A 17,433-nucleotide genomic window follows, 5' to 3' on the forward strand; every position below is an offset into this window, starting at 1 on the left:
GAAACAAAGCCACTTCCATAACGAGTAAAAAACCTTTCAACTTATCTCTCTAATCCCTATTTGGGTCCTTCACTTTTACCATCGACAACGACAATCCTACTATAGAAACCCTGTCTTGATATACTCTGCTTCTGCTGGCTCCTCTTCATTTCTCCGTAACCATTTTTATTTTATTTGACTCTGTTTTATCGCAGAGTTTGTCTTTTGTTGTTTTGTTCTGTGCTTTTCCCTTTTCCTCGTGAAATTCTCTTTTTTAAAATTTTTTTTGTTATTCAGCTGATGTATGTTTGTGGTGGCTCTACAGCATGAGGGTTTTTATTCTCTGCCCTCCCAAACAATAGCAAATGTTGATTTCTTTTGGATCTCAAAAAACATGACTTTGGGGTACGGAATGGGGCATGCCTATGTATAGCTTTTACTTTGCTTTGTATCATATTTTCTTGTTCTTTTCTTTGTTCACTCTAAGTGAAGAAGATGATGAGTTCATTTTCTGGTTTGGAGTGAAAAATGGATATGGGATCTGCAAATGGGTTTTACTCAAATGAGTTCAACTTTGATGCAAAGTGGTTGATTGATCCTAAGCTACTTTTTGTTGGTCCAAAGATTGGAGAGGGTGCTCATGCTAAAGTTTATGAGGGAAAGTAAGTAAATTCTTCTGCCCCTCCTTTATTTATATTGTTGAATTTGTAATTCTTAAGCTTCATTTACTCCATTTGATGAACCTCAAAATTTCTATATAGAAGATTTCTTCTGCGATATGGACTTAACCCAATTTGGGCATTTTTTGATTTGATTGGTTGGTTGAATAGAACCACCTCAGATGCTATAATCTTTACCCTATCTTGGATAATTGATGTGATTTTCTTGGATCAATTGACAAAACTCCGTCTTTCTGTGAGCTCGGTAGTAGTTATCTCATTGTCTCACATATGTTTATCTTTTGCAAATAATTTCAGATACAAGAATCAAACTGTCGCAATTAAAGTTGTTCATAAGGGAGAAACCCCAGAAGAGATTGCCAAGAGAGAAGGATGCTTTGCAAGAGAGGTTGAAATGTTATCTAGAGTGCAGCACAAAAATTTAGTGAAGGTTAGTGATGGGTTTATGAACACTTTGAATTGCTAAAATTTATATTGTTTTCAGCGGCTTGATACTGAGTGTCAATGGCTTTTTGTTTTCTGCTCCTTGTGTAAAGATGTTGAAGTGCACATGATATCTCATTTCGATATTCTGTATTACCAGTTTATTGGTGCTTGCATGGAACCTGTTATGGTTATCGTCACTGAGCTTCTACTAGGTGGGACATTGCGTAAATACTTGATCAACGTGAGACCCCGACGCTTGGAGATGCATGTTGTGGTTGGCTTTGCGCTTGATATTGCTCGTGCAATGGAATGCTTGCATGCACACGGGATCATTCACCGTGACTTAAAGTGATGCAGGTGGGCCCCACCCCTTGGAGGACCTCGGCCTCCCAAGGGCGTGGGCTGTCAACCCCTCCCATTGGGCCGTGGGACTAACCCCTCCCACATGGGCCATGGGCCTAGCCCACCACACCAGGCCTGCAGGTCATATACTCCAACCCATCTGGATGCATTCCTGCAAGCCAAGGTTGTTGGTGCTGAGAATCGAACCCACGCACCCTTTAACACTAAGGCGTTATGCCTTAGCATCAACCATTGAGCTGCCCATTGGGCCGTGGGACTAACCCCTCCCACATGGGCCATGGGCCTAGCCCACCACACCAGGCCTGCAGGCCATACACTCCAACCCATCTGGATGCATTCCTGCAAGCCAAGGTTGTTGGTGCTGGGAATCGAACCCACGCACCCTTTAACACTAAGGCGCAGCTCAATGGTTGATGCTAAGGCATAACGCCTTAGTGTTAAAGGGTGCGTGGGTTCGATTCCCAGCACCAACAACCTTGGCTTGCAGGAATGCATCCAGATGGGTTGGAGTGTATGGCCTGCAGGCCTGGTGTGGTGGGCTAGGCCCATGGCCCATGTGGGAGGGGTTAGTCCCACGGCCCAATGGGAGGGGTTGACAGCCCACGCCCTTGGGAGGCCGAGGTCCTCCAAGGGGTGGGGCCCACCTGCATCATAAAAGCCTGGTATGATAACACTTCAAAATATGTCTAACTTCAATTTTAACCATATCAACTTTGAGCTAGTAACTAATGACGAAAGAGATCGCTGCTCTAGCTATAACTGTGGATATGGGGTTTCAAGCATTTGTAAACACAATGCTAGTTCAAAACCTTGTGAAGATTTAAAGCTGTGCTTGGAACATTTCTCCGCATCTTTTGAATGAATAATTTATATGTCAAGCATCTGAATTACATGCATTGACTTGTATATTTGTATATTGCACAAGAGTAAACATGAAACTTTGCTCGTGTGCCATGACTCCTCCTACATATGACCTTTAGGATACCTGTGAAAATTTCTTGAGATCATATGTTGGCACTATTCTGATAACTAAACACATGAACATTCGTTAGCGCCAGCGTGTTTGTAAGAATGGAACTATCTTACATGTGATGGAAGCATGGTTTTCTGGTGGTATTTCATTTAGGACCACTAAAAGGGATTTGTTTATTCTTTTAGTTCTCTTACCATCAGCTGTATCTCTAAATTTTTCGATACCTTTATATTCAATGGTGATTTCACTGATTTGTTGAAGGACCCTTTATTTAGAATCTTAGATAGAGATACCGGTTTTAGTGTCTGATTGAGAGGGGATTCCAGACAAATCTTTCGAATCTGTTCCAAAGTAATTTTAGGATTTGGTTCGTTGGTATGCAGGATTGTGAAGAAACCGACCTATGTTTGATTTTGAGGTTGGTTTAAGTTTAACCAGAGTTATCTCTTTGCATTGTAGCTAATACATCTTTTTTTTTGGATCATTGCCAAAGAGTGCTCATAGAAAGCAAGGATTTTGCACAATTCTGATAACTTTTGTCTTCTTTCATTTCCACAGAGAACTTGATCCTGACTGCGGACCACAAAACAGTTAAACTTGCAGATTTTGGTTTGGCAAGAGAGGAGACATTAACAGAGATGATGACTGCTGAAACTGGGACATATCGCTGGATGGCACCAGAGGTGAAGAGTGCTGGATTTTTGTGAAAAATCGTGTACTGTTTTTGGGCAGGGATTTTATTTTGGAACACTGATAATTTGATTTTGTTTTGTTAATAGCTTTACAGCACTGTCACACTAAGGCATGGAGAGAAAAAAACATTACAATCACAAGGTTGATGCCTACAGTTTTGCAATTGTGTTGTGGGAGCTCATCCATAACAAGTTACGTTTCGGAGGCATGTCTAATCTGCAGGCAGCATACGCAGCTGCTTTTAAGGTAAACGTACGTAGTCTCATAATATTTATGTTTTCAGCATATAGGATTTCTTGAACAAGTGTGTGGTCGTCACTAAAGTATGAAATTAAAGGGCGACTGCAATGTCATTTTTTTGGTGACGGAGAACCCACCCCGCATGGTAAAACTCTGGAGACTTTGGTACATCCCAATACATGTCCCATTTCAATCGTAAATATAATCCCAAGCACGGAGTCGAACAATAGTACGTGCACCTAACCTACACATACCCAGATTACTCCACAGGGACCTACAATGTCATCTTGCTTTCTGCTACACCCTCTGCGGCTTTTATTTTCTTCGCAAGCATCATGTTCTAAATCTTACTATGTTGTTTCAGAATATGAGACCCGGTGTGGAGAACCTCCCGGAGGATTTGGCTATGATTGTAACGTCATGTTGGCAGGAGGATCCAAACGCCCGACCCAACTTCAGCCAAATGATACAGATGCTTCTGCAATCTCTCTCTACCATCTCACCACCGCCACAGGCACCCGTTATTCCAGATCGAGTATTCTCCTCCGAGAAATCTGTACTGCCACCCGTATCCCCCGGTACAAGTTCTTTGATGTCAGCAAGAGACAGTTCAGCGGAAACCACAAACCCCGAGACGGAAGACGGGCCCCGAGGTCTCTTATTCTGCTTTAAACAATGTTACTAGTTTTATCTCTGGTGGTATTCCAAATCTCTGGTAGAGATTCCAAAAAGAATGTAGTTGACAATGTACATCTTAACAGGAGAAAAATATAGTTCTGGCATAGGAAGGAAGCTGCTTAGCATCAAATGGAGCTATTAAATTTTGTCATTGCTTGCATTAGTCAAGATGGCTAACTGAAAATGTTCATCATATAGGCCCATAAGCCCATTACATGTTACACACCGATGCCAACCTAGTTGATTACCATTCATGTATCTCTACTCGATGGGTAAGATTCAAACTTTGTGGGTAGCATTTGTGTTCAATTATGTGCGAGTGTAATGTGCCAGACGAAAAAAAGAAATCATGTTTGATCGCAGTGTTTAGCTAAGAGTCAATAGTCCATTGCGATCAAAAGAACGATTAAAATCGAGTGATCACTAAATCTTGACCTAAGCCTTTGACAATTAGTATTTGTCAATCTTAGTTCTGATAATATATGTAAAATTGGTGTATTCCTTAGTGTTTACTAAATAGTTTACACGACGATTAAGCATTCAAACAAACAATGAGATTAAAAACACCAAGTAATGAATTGAAAGTACGTACTTATAAAATGTATTAATTTGCAATTGTCATGATAGGTTACATCATACGTGTCCTAGTTATGAGTTCAATTACATCATACGTGTCCCGCCAATTGGATGTAGTGCAAATGCTAGGAATAAATAAATAAATTAAGAGAAGAAAACATTACATGGCCAACACAAAAAAAATACATTTTTTTTTCTTTTTTGATTTCTTCATATCTATTAATGGACTAATAATTAAAAAAATAAAGTAATGGTGCTAGTTTCCGACTTTCCAACTAATGCTACATACCCCAAATATGATACTTGATTTATAAACATATAGGGCACCCTTAATCTCCAACATCCCATATTAACTGGGGTGAAATAACTAATAATCAGGGTTTCAACCATAGAGAAAAAAACAACCAATAAAACAAAGTAGAGGCTTATATTATCACTTCACCACTTGTGCTCACAGAGGCAAAATGGGTTTTTTTTTTATTTAAATTTTTTTTTCCAAATTAAACTTGGAGGGCAAGAAAACTAAGTCCACTGTCCTCACTATGCACCGGACTATTAACGGGTAAACCCATATAAAATTTTTTTTGTACAAAATTAATAGGTAACATATATTTTTTCATGATAAATCATAAATCATAAATGTGATAATGTAATTTGTTTTTTGAAAAAATCACTTAATTATTAAAGAAAATAATGACAAATATGAGTCGTGAGATGAAATTAGATAACAAATCTTTTTATTTTTAGAAAATTTAAAGATTAATTTAAGACTCCAACGGTCAAAATAAAAATAAATTGTTTGGTATATAACCTACGCTTAATATCAACCCCCGTTTCCGGTTACCAATGCCAGCTTTTCCCCGACAAAGCCAGGCTCGTGTCCGAAGCTACAAGGTTTAGTCAATGCTGGGCCCCGTCAACAGCCTCGCTCTTGAATATGCTTGACCCGAACTCAGGGTTCAGATTCGGTGTTGGAGCCAGAGCTGTGTTTTCCCGCTCACGCAGAGACTTGACACTCTACTCGAGTTGCTTTGCCCAGTGGAGAAAGGGGCTTCTATAAAACCCACCTTCCTCTTCGTCTTCGTCTTCTTCCCTGAACTCTCAGGTGTTTTTCAAAGGCATGGCACGGTAAGCTTAAAATTTAGGATTTGATTAAATGATCCAATAAACATATGATAGACTGTTCGTCCTGTTTGAGGGGGTTTTTTTTAATAATTTTCTTATTTATATATTTTTTTTAAATTTTTTTTTCACGAATATGATTGAATCCATTTTGTTCCTTTGTTCTTCTTATGTGATGTAATTTTTCTGGGTTTGTTTCGGATGTTCTATTTCGTTTCAATTTCATTTTTTTTTCTTTTTTCCCCAGCGTTTTTGGAAAATAAAATAAAATTTTCGCCTCCTAAAGAACTTCTGGTGATTCTGTGTAAACCCATGTAAAAAATTTACTTTTTTGTAGTCATCGAGTTAAGGAAACCATGGCACGTAAGGTGTATGGCTCATTCTGGCTTTGGGTTTGTAGTTGATGAGGCTTTTTGAGTATGTAAGGGTGTGTCTGATGAGTCAATCAGGATGTGGGCTTTTTTGGAAACTGTTCTGTGAATAAATATCCTTTTTACAATCGCGAGATTGACAATGTGGGGTTTTTGGATTGCAACGTCATTTCTTCATCAATGGATTAGATTGAGTAGGTTGGACTGGTACTGATTTAATCATTGCTTTGAGCAATCACAAGAACCAAGTGCAAAGGTGGAATTGGCATAATGACTTTGAACTATGGGGGAAAAAATTGTTTTTTGGGTTTGCCATTATTGCAGTTGGAGTTAGTGTAGACTTTATATTAGGGCGAATGTGGTTGATGAGAGTAAACATAACTCAAATTTTAGTAAAGCTGATAATGGATTTTCACCATGAAAAGAAGGGTGAAGTTTTAATTTTTTTCTCTTGAAACCAAATTGGATTTTCTTACTTGTTTCATATCCATAATTAGAAAACATTTGAGGTTAGATTTTGTTTCTATTTATATCAATCTTACTGGTGAACATGTGGCTCAATTGTAGAGTTGCAGTGATGCAACCTAGATGTCACAAGTTCAATTCCTAGAACATCTTCACATATTTTGTGGGGGTGACCTCGCCACTCACTTTGATGTGGGCGGCGGACAAGTGGGTCGAAGGCTCGTTGCAGGAACATTGTGCCTAAGAGTTGTTTACCTTATATCAATCTTATTGAAGCATATAGTTTCAGTTTACATTGTAGTATGATTCCTCTTTTTTTTTCTTTTTTTTTTCTTTTTTTTATATATATAAAAAGAAAAAAAGAAAAATGATTGGATGGAAATCAGATAAATGTTTTGATTAAGTTGCTTGATGGGGCAGTTTATGGCCTCTCCTTGTTTGAGAGCAAGGTTCAGTTATTGTTTGCTTGCAGTGTTGGTGATGCACTGATGCTTTAGTTTCGTAATATCATCTCATAGTGTTCAATGTATTTTCATAACTGGACTTGATTTCTGATACAGTGAATGTTGGCCTGTTTGAAAAGAGAACACATTAATCTTGAAAATACTGCTCTGCTCTCAGCTCATATCTAGTATGGTTGAGCTTTTCCATGACGGGAGGCTTTTAGAATTGTCTTGTCTTTTTTGAAGTCATTATTTGGATAAGAACATCTGCTACATTTCCTTTTTCCACTATTTCGTTCCCCATCCGCTGAATGGCTGGATCAGTGGTCTATTGACCAGACTAATGCTCAAAATATTGGCTCTAAAGATGCCTTTGCAATCACATACCGCTCTCAAATTCATATCATGTTGGGATTTTTTTGTTGAAATTAGTCTGTTATTGCTCTTGTCAGCAAGCATTCTTTTCTCATCTTTATCAAATGATTTGCCAGTTCCTCCATCCATTTTTTGAACGCACCATTGCTAAATCTGAAGATACATTATTGGTGCTTAACTTGTTTCTTCCCTTATGTATAAGAGTTCTAAGATTATCATTATCATCCGAGTCTTTTACCCAAAAGTTTGGGGTCGGCAAGAGTTCTAAGCTTATACTACACCATTTTTGCAGGACTTGGCTTATTGATGACCGAACAATTGCAAAGAAAGTTAAAAATACTGCTCCGCTCTCAGCTCATGAAATCCATGCCTGTGGAGCAACTCGTGAATGCCCAAACTGCCGTTATCCTATAGATAACAGTGATGTAAGCAGCACCTTTAATGTTTGTATGGACATCTCTCTTTCTTTTACATTTTTGAAGCGAATTTTATTAAAGAAAAGGTAAACAACTCCCGTGCTCAAGCCTCCCACATTGGGCAAGATCGGGGATAGGCAAGACGTACGCAGTCTTCCCCCAGACTGTTTCCAGAGTTTTAACATGTAACCTATAAGTTGCTCCTTTGAAACTTAACGGCACATGTTCGCCTTGATTTGAAAGACATTGGAATGTTCTCATTAAGGCAGAGATCAAAGTCACTGTAAATTTGTTCATGTTTATATGTCTTTTTTACATATTATTAATAATCACAAGAAATGTCCCAATACATTTGGCACAGCCGTTGGAACTGATTCTGCAATTTTCTCATTATTTGGCTTGGCTTTGATTATTTGATATGAATGTTCCTTTGTATGTTCCATGCTTTTAAGTGATTTTGTTGTGCGCTTCTCTGCAGGTTTCATACGAATGGCCAGGCCTGCCTGCTGGTGTAAAGTTTAATCCTTCTGATATGGAGCTCTTGGAACATTTAGCAGCAAAATGTGGTGAGGGAAACATAAAACCACACAAGCTTATTGATGAGTTTATCCCGACACTTGAAGGGGACAAAGGAATTTGTTACACTCATCCGGAAAAGCTCCCTGGTAAGTAACTTTAAAGCCATGCATTTTCATTCAGTTTTCCATGACCCATAATGTAAATCAAGATCAACATCTTCTAGAGTTCGACTGCTGTTTTTTTCAGAAGCCACTCAATAAGATGACTATCTAAAGTGGAATAGGTGGAGTTTTTGGGTCTCTTTGGGGTTGCTTAGTTATTCTAGATAAGGCTACTTAGTCGATCCCCCTTATCTGTCCCAAGAACAAAAGAAAAAACTTTGATTTTGTAGAAGGCTTCTAAGTTAGTTATATAATGTTTAGCTGCTTTCAGTTAAGAGCCATAAGGCATGATTTCAATGTTTTTTTTCCTGGTGAGTTGAACATCATGAACTTATTTTGGCTTGTGTTAGAACTCATCTTTATTCAACTCGTAAATATCCTGAGATATAGAAAAGTAATAGATTGATATTGATAAAACGTCCTTATTTACAGTTGAAATAAACTATTTTGCTGCTCATTACGCCTAAATTTGATTCAGGTGCTAAGAAAGATGGAAGCAGTGTGTATTTCTTTCACCGAACATTTAATGCTTATGCTACTGGTCAACGGAAGCGCCGCAGAGTCCAAAATGAATGTAGTTCGAACAAAGAGCATGTTCGTTGGCATAAGACCGGAAAGACCAAACCAGTCATGGAAAATGGCGTTCAAAAGGGATGGAAAAAAATCATGGTTCTCTATAAAGCTGCAAAGATATCCAAGCCAGATAAGTCCAACTGGGTGGTGCATCAGTATCATTTGGGTCCTGAAGAAGATGAAAGAGGGGGTGAATATGTGGTTTCTAAAATTTTCCATCAACAGCCAAAGCAAAGTGACAAGAATGATGACAGCCCAGTTAATGAAGTTCGTGATGGTTTGGCACTTCAAACAAGTCCAAGGACTCCGAACCCAAATCCTCCCAATCCACCACGACCTGGGCTTCATGATAATGTTGTTGATGATAACACACCCCTATCTGGTGTCCAGGTATGTAGTCCTTTATGTCGTATGTTAGTACATCATGAAATGGATGGCGAAAAAGAATCTAAAGTAGATTCCATTTGATTCTCTTATAGATTCATGTACCCCACCCTAACCTGTTTGGTAGAAATGCGTAGAGCATTCACATTAGAATGTCTAAAGTCATATCGGTAGCTAAAATAGAGACTAAAAAGTATACATTTGAACAAAAAACCACATGCATTAGTATCTCTTAAAAAGTAGCTAAAGTAGAGACAAGTCTACTTGCTGATACTCAAAACTGAGTCTCTACTTAAATAAAGATAATAAAATATTATATATATATATATATATTATGAAATAGTTTATTATTTATTATTGATTAGCGTGTTCTATTAATTTATTCATTGGTAATATTAATTTGTTATTAACAGTTATATTTTTACTTTTTAGTAAAAGTAATATATAATCAATAATAATGTTATTCTCAAATAATTTTATTTTTACTTGAAATTGTAAGAGATAAAGTAGATATGATATGCTGTAAGTTGTGAAAAAATAAATTTTAAGTTGGTAAAGCAAATAATAGGCTAAAAGAGTGTTGCAAATGCTCTTAGACAATGTTATTAGTATGTCATCCTTGTCGAGAAGTAGCTATTTGTAGCATTAGCATATACTAGTGATAAGTGATTAGTATCTCCATTATGAAATGCAACCTGCTTTCTTTACCACTGCCAACCTTGGAGCAGTGGTAAAGTTGCTTCACTAAACTAGTGTCTGGCAAACATAGAAACCAGCTCGTCTGCTATTCAGAGATAAGGTTCTATCCATTTGTCTTTTCCGGATCCCTCCACCAATGTGGGAGCCTTTGCATACTGGGTTTGTTAGCTTTTTGCGTTTATTCTGCCGGTATGTATGGTAGATATTTTGATGTAAACGATTACCACACATTAGGTCATTGTGCTGGAATAAATTTAGCACCAATATCTTCTTATATAAAGACTGTCCTGGTTCAATACCAACGTAGAATTGCGACTACTTTGAGGAGTAGATAATTTATCTATCATCAAAATACTTGGCTTTCCAATTAATAGAATTACTCAGTAATAATCTGTGCATATGTAATCACAAATTATTAGTGACTTAGCAGATTCATTCTGCTATTAGAGTGATTGGAAACTGCATCAGATTTCAGAAATCAACCATTTTTAGTTAACATGGGTGCTTATAACATAAACAAATTTAATAGAAATGGTGGTCTTGTTTATGATAATTTAGAAGACAAAATAAGGTCATATAATTTGGTGTGGAAAAATAAGTGGCTTTTGAAATTTGTTTCCAATGATACTTTGTCATATTTGATGCTTAATGAAGTTTCTTTCTACGAAATAGGAAGGAGGTTCCATGATAGGAGCGTCTCATGTCGCTCCACCTTCAATTGGGCTTGATGATGACATGGGGTACCCAACATGGTTGGCAGGCGAATCTCAGGCTGTAGAAACTGATGATTTGAATTACATCGAGGATTCTTGGTTATGCAAGGAAATTTTAGACTCTACGTCTCATTTAAATAATCCAGGGCTAAATCATGTCTCGTACTCAGGCTTCTGTCGTGATAATAAAGCGGAGACAGGAACTAACAATACATCAGCTGGATCTTTTGATCTTGAGAATATTGAACTTGATACTCCACCAGATTTCCAGCTCTCTGTAAGCTTCATTTCATACCAGATTTCCCATTCTCTTTGTAAGCCTAGTAATGTAAGTCTGCGTGATCTAAATTTCTTCTTTTTTTGTTCTCCAGGACCTGAATTTTGATTCCCAGGACAGTACTTTTGATTGGCTCGACCGCTTGTGAAGAGATATGTGATGAAGGAAAACCTTCCCAAGGATGAAAATAAAATCCATGTTTTGTGCAGTGTAGATCCTAGCTGAAGCTGCCAGATTTTCTGTTATTTCTCCTTGTCAGCGAAACTCAGCTGGTTGCTCTAGGATCAAAGGGAGTACACTTTTTTTGTGATCAGTCGTCTTGTTTTGGAAACTACAGACAGTATTTGAAGGCTTATGGGACCTATTGGATTGGTTACACTACCTGCCAATTATGCAAAAGGAGCACCAGATAGTGTGATCAAAGCAGAAATGTCTGGTGGTTTTTTTGGCGATTGATGTACGGCTAAAAGTAAGTCTGTGGTGATGTGTATTCTATATGTGAATCTTAATGTTGCTCTTGGTATTCACAGGGAACTGTATGAAATTACATGGTAGCTAGTTTCCTCCATTTTGTAGCTTATGCATATAACATTTATAGTTTATCTGGAGTAAATCTTCTCCTGCATAGTTTTCTTCTTGGAGAATTTGTCAATGTGGGGCATTAGTACAAGGGTTTAAGGTTTAGGGCTAAACAGATCGTGCGACTATGCTTCTACTGCAACTCCTACTGCAGGCCCCTTAACCCGACCTTTTTTACCTCAAAAAAGGAGGGATATCTTGCGTCTTTGGACCGATAATAATCATGTTTCAGTTAATATTATCCTCTTCTGTTTCTCTGGCTCAATAGTCACTGAACCGTGACTCTAAACTGTACTTGCTTTTAAAAGAAATGTTTAAGAAAATTATGAACAGGAAAAGAGATGGGAGAATAATATGAACCAATGACTGATTTCTCTGAAGAAACCAATAAGGGCCCATCGCAATGGGCCTCATTGCCTTTCATGGGTCATTTCACTTGTTTTAGGGTAGGATATATTTTTCTGTAAATTAGAATCACGCGTGATTTGCATGTCATTACATAAACTCATGAATTTACCTAATGCACACCCAAAAAAGTAGTGATTGTATGGGCCAAAATGAGTCATGGGTCTAAAAGCCCCAAAAAAGTATAAGCCCATAAAAGAGGACTTATGAAGGGTAACTTTAGTCACATCCCGGTTTTTTCTAAAGACACCCCGTCAACTGATTTTTACAACGGATGGTCAACTTAGATTGGGGTGTCTTTAGAAAAAATCGGGGTGTGACTAAAGCTACCCCTTATGAATTGTGGGCCCACGTATAATTTTCATAACCATTTGTCCCTTGAAGGCCCACAGAAGATGCTCAATTGTAGCTCTTGGCTCAAGTGTCATCGATGGACCCCACGAAGGGACAACAACTATAAAAGCAAAGGACCCTTCATCGAAAAAGGACACAATTCTCGAGGTATCAATGATTTGTTGCCTTTTATTCCCTCTGAATTTTCACTTCCACATTCTCCCAAAAAAATCTGACTTTATTGTCGAAGCTTAATCAGTCGACACCACACTGATGTATGATGTATCCAACGACAGGGCTCTTTTTAGCATTTTTGCAGGTTATCAGAGGCCTTTCTCGTAATTTCATTGACGGTGGATTTTACCACTACATGCACAAAAAAAAATGAAAGACCCAACTATCTCAGTTGACACTAGCTTAACTCTATAAAAAGAGTTTGAAGATCTATTATGATAAGATTCGATCAAGATCTCCTACCAACACTAATATTGTGGTTGATCAAAATGCAACGAGATCTTCTATGTGAGAATGCCTTGCTGCCTTCGAGTAACATTTCAAACCATGTCAATGAATACATATATAATTCCAAATCCAATTACTTCCAAGACATCTAATATAGTACATCCACACAAAGAAATTTCCTTTTTAAAGACAAGCATGGAAAAAAAAAATGAAACCATAACGTTTTTTTTTTGTGATAATTGAGAACGACACCATATAAGTTTGTCTTTTGAACATTGGATATGAGAGTAAACTCGGCCTGTGCGCACAAAATTTTCGAACCTGACGACGTGATAAATTGTGTCAAAGTTTAGTTCATTGTCAAAAAAGTATTGCTTTCAGTGAGAAATTACAACCTATTAATGGCGACACACCGACTAACAACACATCGAGATATATATATATATATAATGTTCAGTGTGTTGGAGATAGAATAATGAGACGGGTTGGCCAAAATAGTGTCCAAAGCAACAATGTTGTCGTCGGACAATAACAAAGAGCAAGAGAAAATCCAAAAAAGTTTGGGACGGTGAGCTCCAAGAACCCTTTTATGGTATTACTTTGTCATCAAATTTATTTGCTTTGAAAAATATTCTCTCAACAATGTTTTGCTTCATAGGTGTGAAAAATTAAACAAGACAAATCAACACTTACAATTTTTGTGGGCAAGAAAACATGAGACTTAGGACAAAAATATGTATTCCTTTCCCCCAAATTAAAAACAGAAGAAGAACTAAGTAGGATATCTAACAAAATTGGATCAACGTACAAACTATTCTAATCTACTTTAAGAACAATTCCAATCCTATTCATTCATCTGAGTATAACATAATTTAATTATGAAGCTATTCACTGAACCACCAACTCCATCAAAAAGACTACTTTTTTTGGTAACCGAGAATGATATCATATATAAATTTGTCTTTTGGACATCTTATATGCGCCTAAAATCGAGACATCAAATTCATGGGCACAAAAAATTCTCACCTAATGACAAGTTAAGTTGGATCCAAATCTCAGCGTGATCACAAAAGTATTGTTTCCAATGGTTCAGATAAAAAAACTCAAGTTCAACTCTTTACTTTAAACCCAGGGACTAGCAAAGATATTTGGAGAGAGTTGATAGATACCGGTATGTGAGAAATAAAAACTCTAAATATTAAAATCAATTAAACCTATCTCTAATTTGAATTTTTTGAAAATTTATCCTAATTGTCATTTTCAATTTGCCAAAAAAAAATCATTTTTAAAATCTCTTTCCTTCACAACTATTTGATATATTCAATCCACCTGGAATATATAAGTAGGAAAAAAAAGAAATTTAGTTATGGGCGGTCAAGAATTTTGTTATTTTTTTTTGGCACAATAATATATAAAAAATTTCACAAATTCCCAAGAAAGGAAAGAGAGAACCTGATCTCTTTCACCAAGAGGTCCAAATTAGGGTTTTGGCTTGTTACTTGTTTTGGCGTCACGTACTAGACTGAAGTTTCTCGGAAGTTTCGTACAACGTTATTTTATGGACTGAACCGATTAGTCCTTGTTTGGCACCACGTAAAATCTCATAATACTTGCGACTTCTTTATCAAGTAAGCTAAGACCAAAAAGAGTTTTTTCCTTTGAAAAATTTTGGTTTAAAATGGGGGACAAACAAGGATTTGCAAGGAATTCGTTTGGACAAAGTTCAAATGGGAGATATACGGGTACAAAATTGATAATTTAAGGTGTCGCTTGGTGCGCGTGATCCAACTTTTAAGAAATAAGGGTTTTTTTTTTGCTGATAATTCCTATGTTTGGTTGGTAAAATTCTTGGAATCTAAAATTTTAAGAAAACCAGAATTGCTCATTCCTCTCAAAAAGAGAGGAATCATCTTTAATGTTTGTGAATCCTCACTTATTTTTAATTAAATACGTATAATGTCCTTTTGAAAAAGACATCATTTCGACAATATCCCATAATTATGTATGGATTTTTGGTTGGTAAATCTCTCTGAGGTTAAACCGTATGGATTTTAAAGATTTATAGTTTGATTTTTACTAGCAACAATACTCTTGTAACCATGCGTTGGGCTTTAACTCAACTTATCCTGTCGTCAGATGAAAAAATTATGTGCGTGCGAGTTTGACAATTCGAATTTACGCTCATATTGAATATCCAAAGAATAAAGTTGTATAGCGTTGTTCTTAAATGTTATCCAAAAAAAAGGCATGATAATAAATTTTTAGATGGAAGATGTGCAACGGTTTTTGTCTATTAATGGTATTTTTATAGGATATATGAGCAATATTTGCTTTTGTAGATTAATGGTATATATTTGTTTGTTGGGAGAGAGTCTTTCAATTTTAGAAGTTACGGGTTCAATTTCTATCTGGCCGGAGCCCGTACATGAAGTTTTCATGTGTGTTCCTAGTACACGTGATTTACAGATCATTGCATATGCTCGTAAGTTTATTTAGTACACACATGTTGACACTACTATTCACTAAAACTTCCTAAATTTCAATTTCATGACTTGGTCTCATCATACAAGGAAATAGTATATAGTAGTACTCCGCGTTCAATTAATACGAGAATATTAAGTCCACCTGTAGGTCGTCTTTCCATTTGCTAATTACACTAGTAGGGCAAACTATAATCAATGTGAGCACAACGCCTGTATATACTCCCTCTCTCTCTCGGTTTTTTTTTTTTTTGAGTACCTCTCTCTCTCTTTTTTAATATATGAGTAAGACACACAATTAATGGGCAAGAGGGAATGGGGACTGGGTCTTGGTGATATCAAAATTATCTCTCCAATAAGATGTTGGCACGTGTCATCCACAACTTCAAAGAGAGAATGAATGAGAAACACGATCGAGCTTGACATATCTCGGTTGACCGAGACACATGTTGACATTACTATTCACTAAAACTTCCTAAATTTCAATTTCATGAATTGGTCTCATCATACAAGAAAATGGTATATAGAAAATAGTATATAGTAGTCCGCGTTCAATTAACACGAGAATATTAAGTCCACCTGTAGGTCGTCTGTCCATTTGCCATTTGCCATTTGCCATTTGCCATTTGCTAATTACACTAGTAGGGCAAACTATAATCAATATAAGCACAACGCCTGTACATACTCCCTCTCTCTCTTTTTTAATATATGAGTAATTAAGACACTTAATAAATGGGCAGGGGGGGTGAGGACTGGGTCTTGGTGATATTAAAATTATCTCTCCAATAAGATGTTGACATGTGTTATCCACAACTTCAAAGAGAGAATGAATGAGAAACACGACCGAGCTTGAAATATCTCGGTTGACCGAGACGCATGTCTCCTCAGTCGGCCTAGCAGGCATCAGTTAGGTAGTCTCGGATGAACAAAACACCTCGGGATACCGAGTAATACTTATCACTGAATATGAAAGAAATAAAAAAGGGATTCACCCCCAGAAATCTCTCATACAATCATAGTAATAAGTTATTGTAGACTCATACAAAAGAGGACCTCTGCACAAGTAAATCTCTCCCACATTCTCAGTTTTTGTCTACTGACTAAAGAGAGAGTTTTGACATTTGAGTATCGAGCAATCTCCATAACACTGTTATTTACCAAGGTGACTTGAGCGTTGAAGCATCTTCGTGAGTTACACCTCGAAAACCCTAAAACTCATGTTTTCTCTTGTGTTAGGACAGAACAACCGTCTCTTAATCTTTAACTCGACCACAGATACTTCAGCAGAACCAAACTATCGAAAGACCGAGTTGTCAAAGAACCATTCCGATTTTGGACGTGATCAAGTCTAGAACCGGTGATTTTGGGATGCACAATCATAGTCCCTTACCATCTCAACCAATGCCTCATTCCCCTATATTTCTCAATATGATTTAATAAAAAGGCTTATGTTAAGAAGATTTTCTTACCAATTCAACCCACCCGAGAAAAGATTGGACTTTATTGTTTTTTTTTTGGGTCTCGAAAAATAATTTGACCCTTTGACTAATCTTGCAAAAGAGAAAAATATATAATAATAATCAGAAAACAAGGGAATCAAGAAGAATGACTGGTCTTATGTTGCAACAGCCGGAACAGAACCAAACTGGTACGAACGTTAACTGTCTTGACCTGGTCAAAACGCCGCGTGACAAACACTCAAATGACCGAAATACCCTTCTCTCTTTCCTTTCGCGAGTGAAATGCTCGACATTATTTAAGTAAATTTGCCTTTTGTCAGATAAACATGTAATCTTCCGTAAACAACAATGTACACGTGGCAGCATAGGAATTATCTTACAATCACTAACAGCTGTCAGATTAAAATTGAATAAGAAAAAAAAAAGAAGGGAAAAAACACACTCGAAGACATTATAATTGATGGGTTTTATGTTAGGGAGTGTGTTTACGAGGAAATAAGGGAATTTCTAGGGAGGATAAGGATATTTTGGGAATATTATTTAATATTATTTTCCTTTTTTAAGATTTTAAACAAAAAATAATATTGA

At 37.0% G+C, this 17,433-nt stretch overlaps 1 protein-coding gene and 1 pseudogene across 2 annotated transcripts; both read left to right on the forward strand.

The window, feature by feature from the left end:
- LOC119999325 lies at positions 1–4,254 on the forward strand (annotated as a pseudogene).
- Positions 4,255–5,592: 1,338 nt separating this feature from the next.
- LOC119999324 (SUPPRESSOR OF GAMMA RESPONSE 1-like) lies at positions 5,593–11,694 on the forward strand. Of its 2 annotated transcripts, XM_038846826.1 has the most exons (6): positions 5,593–5,736; positions 7,677–7,809; positions 8,279–8,465; positions 8,959–9,443; positions 10,809–11,126; positions 11,221–11,694. In XM_038846826.1, the coding sequence occupies exons 1-6, from the start codon at positions 5,729–5,731 to the stop codon at positions 11,272–11,274; spliced, it is 1,185 nt and encodes a 394-aa protein (XP_038702754.1). In that variant the 5' UTR covers positions 5,593–5,728; the 3' UTR covers positions 11,275–11,694. The 2 variants fall into 2 exon arrangements, with proteins under 2 accessions (XP_038702754.1, XP_038702753.1); XM_038846825.1 differs by lacking the exon at positions 5,593–5,736 and having other exon boundaries at positions 6,929–7,809.
- The last annotated feature ends 5,739 nt before the right edge of the window (positions 11,695–17,433 follow it).

This window comes from Tripterygium wilfordii, chromosome 6 (assembly GCF_013401445.1).
Source record: "Tripterygium wilfordii isolate XIE 37 chromosome 6, ASM1340144v1, whole genome shotgun sequence".
Lineage (NCBI taxonomy): Eukaryota > Viridiplantae > Streptophyta > Magnoliopsida > Celastrales > Celastraceae > Tripterygium > Tripterygium wilfordii.

Excerpts from the sequence above, each read along its gene's own strand:
- LOC119999324 (XM_038846825.1), top strand. The coding sequence starts at position 7,489 with ATGATTTGCCAGTTCCTCCATCCATTTTTTGAACGCACCATTGCTAAA. Across the intron at positions 7,810-8,278 it reads ATCCTATAGATAACAGTGAT|GTTTCATACGAATGGCCAGG; the intron begins GTAAGCAGCACC and ends GCTTCTCTGCAG. Across the intron at positions 11,127-11,220 it reads CACCAGATTTCCAGCTCTCT|GACCTGAATTTTGATTCCCA; the intron begins GTAAGCTTCATT and ends TTTGTTCTCCAG.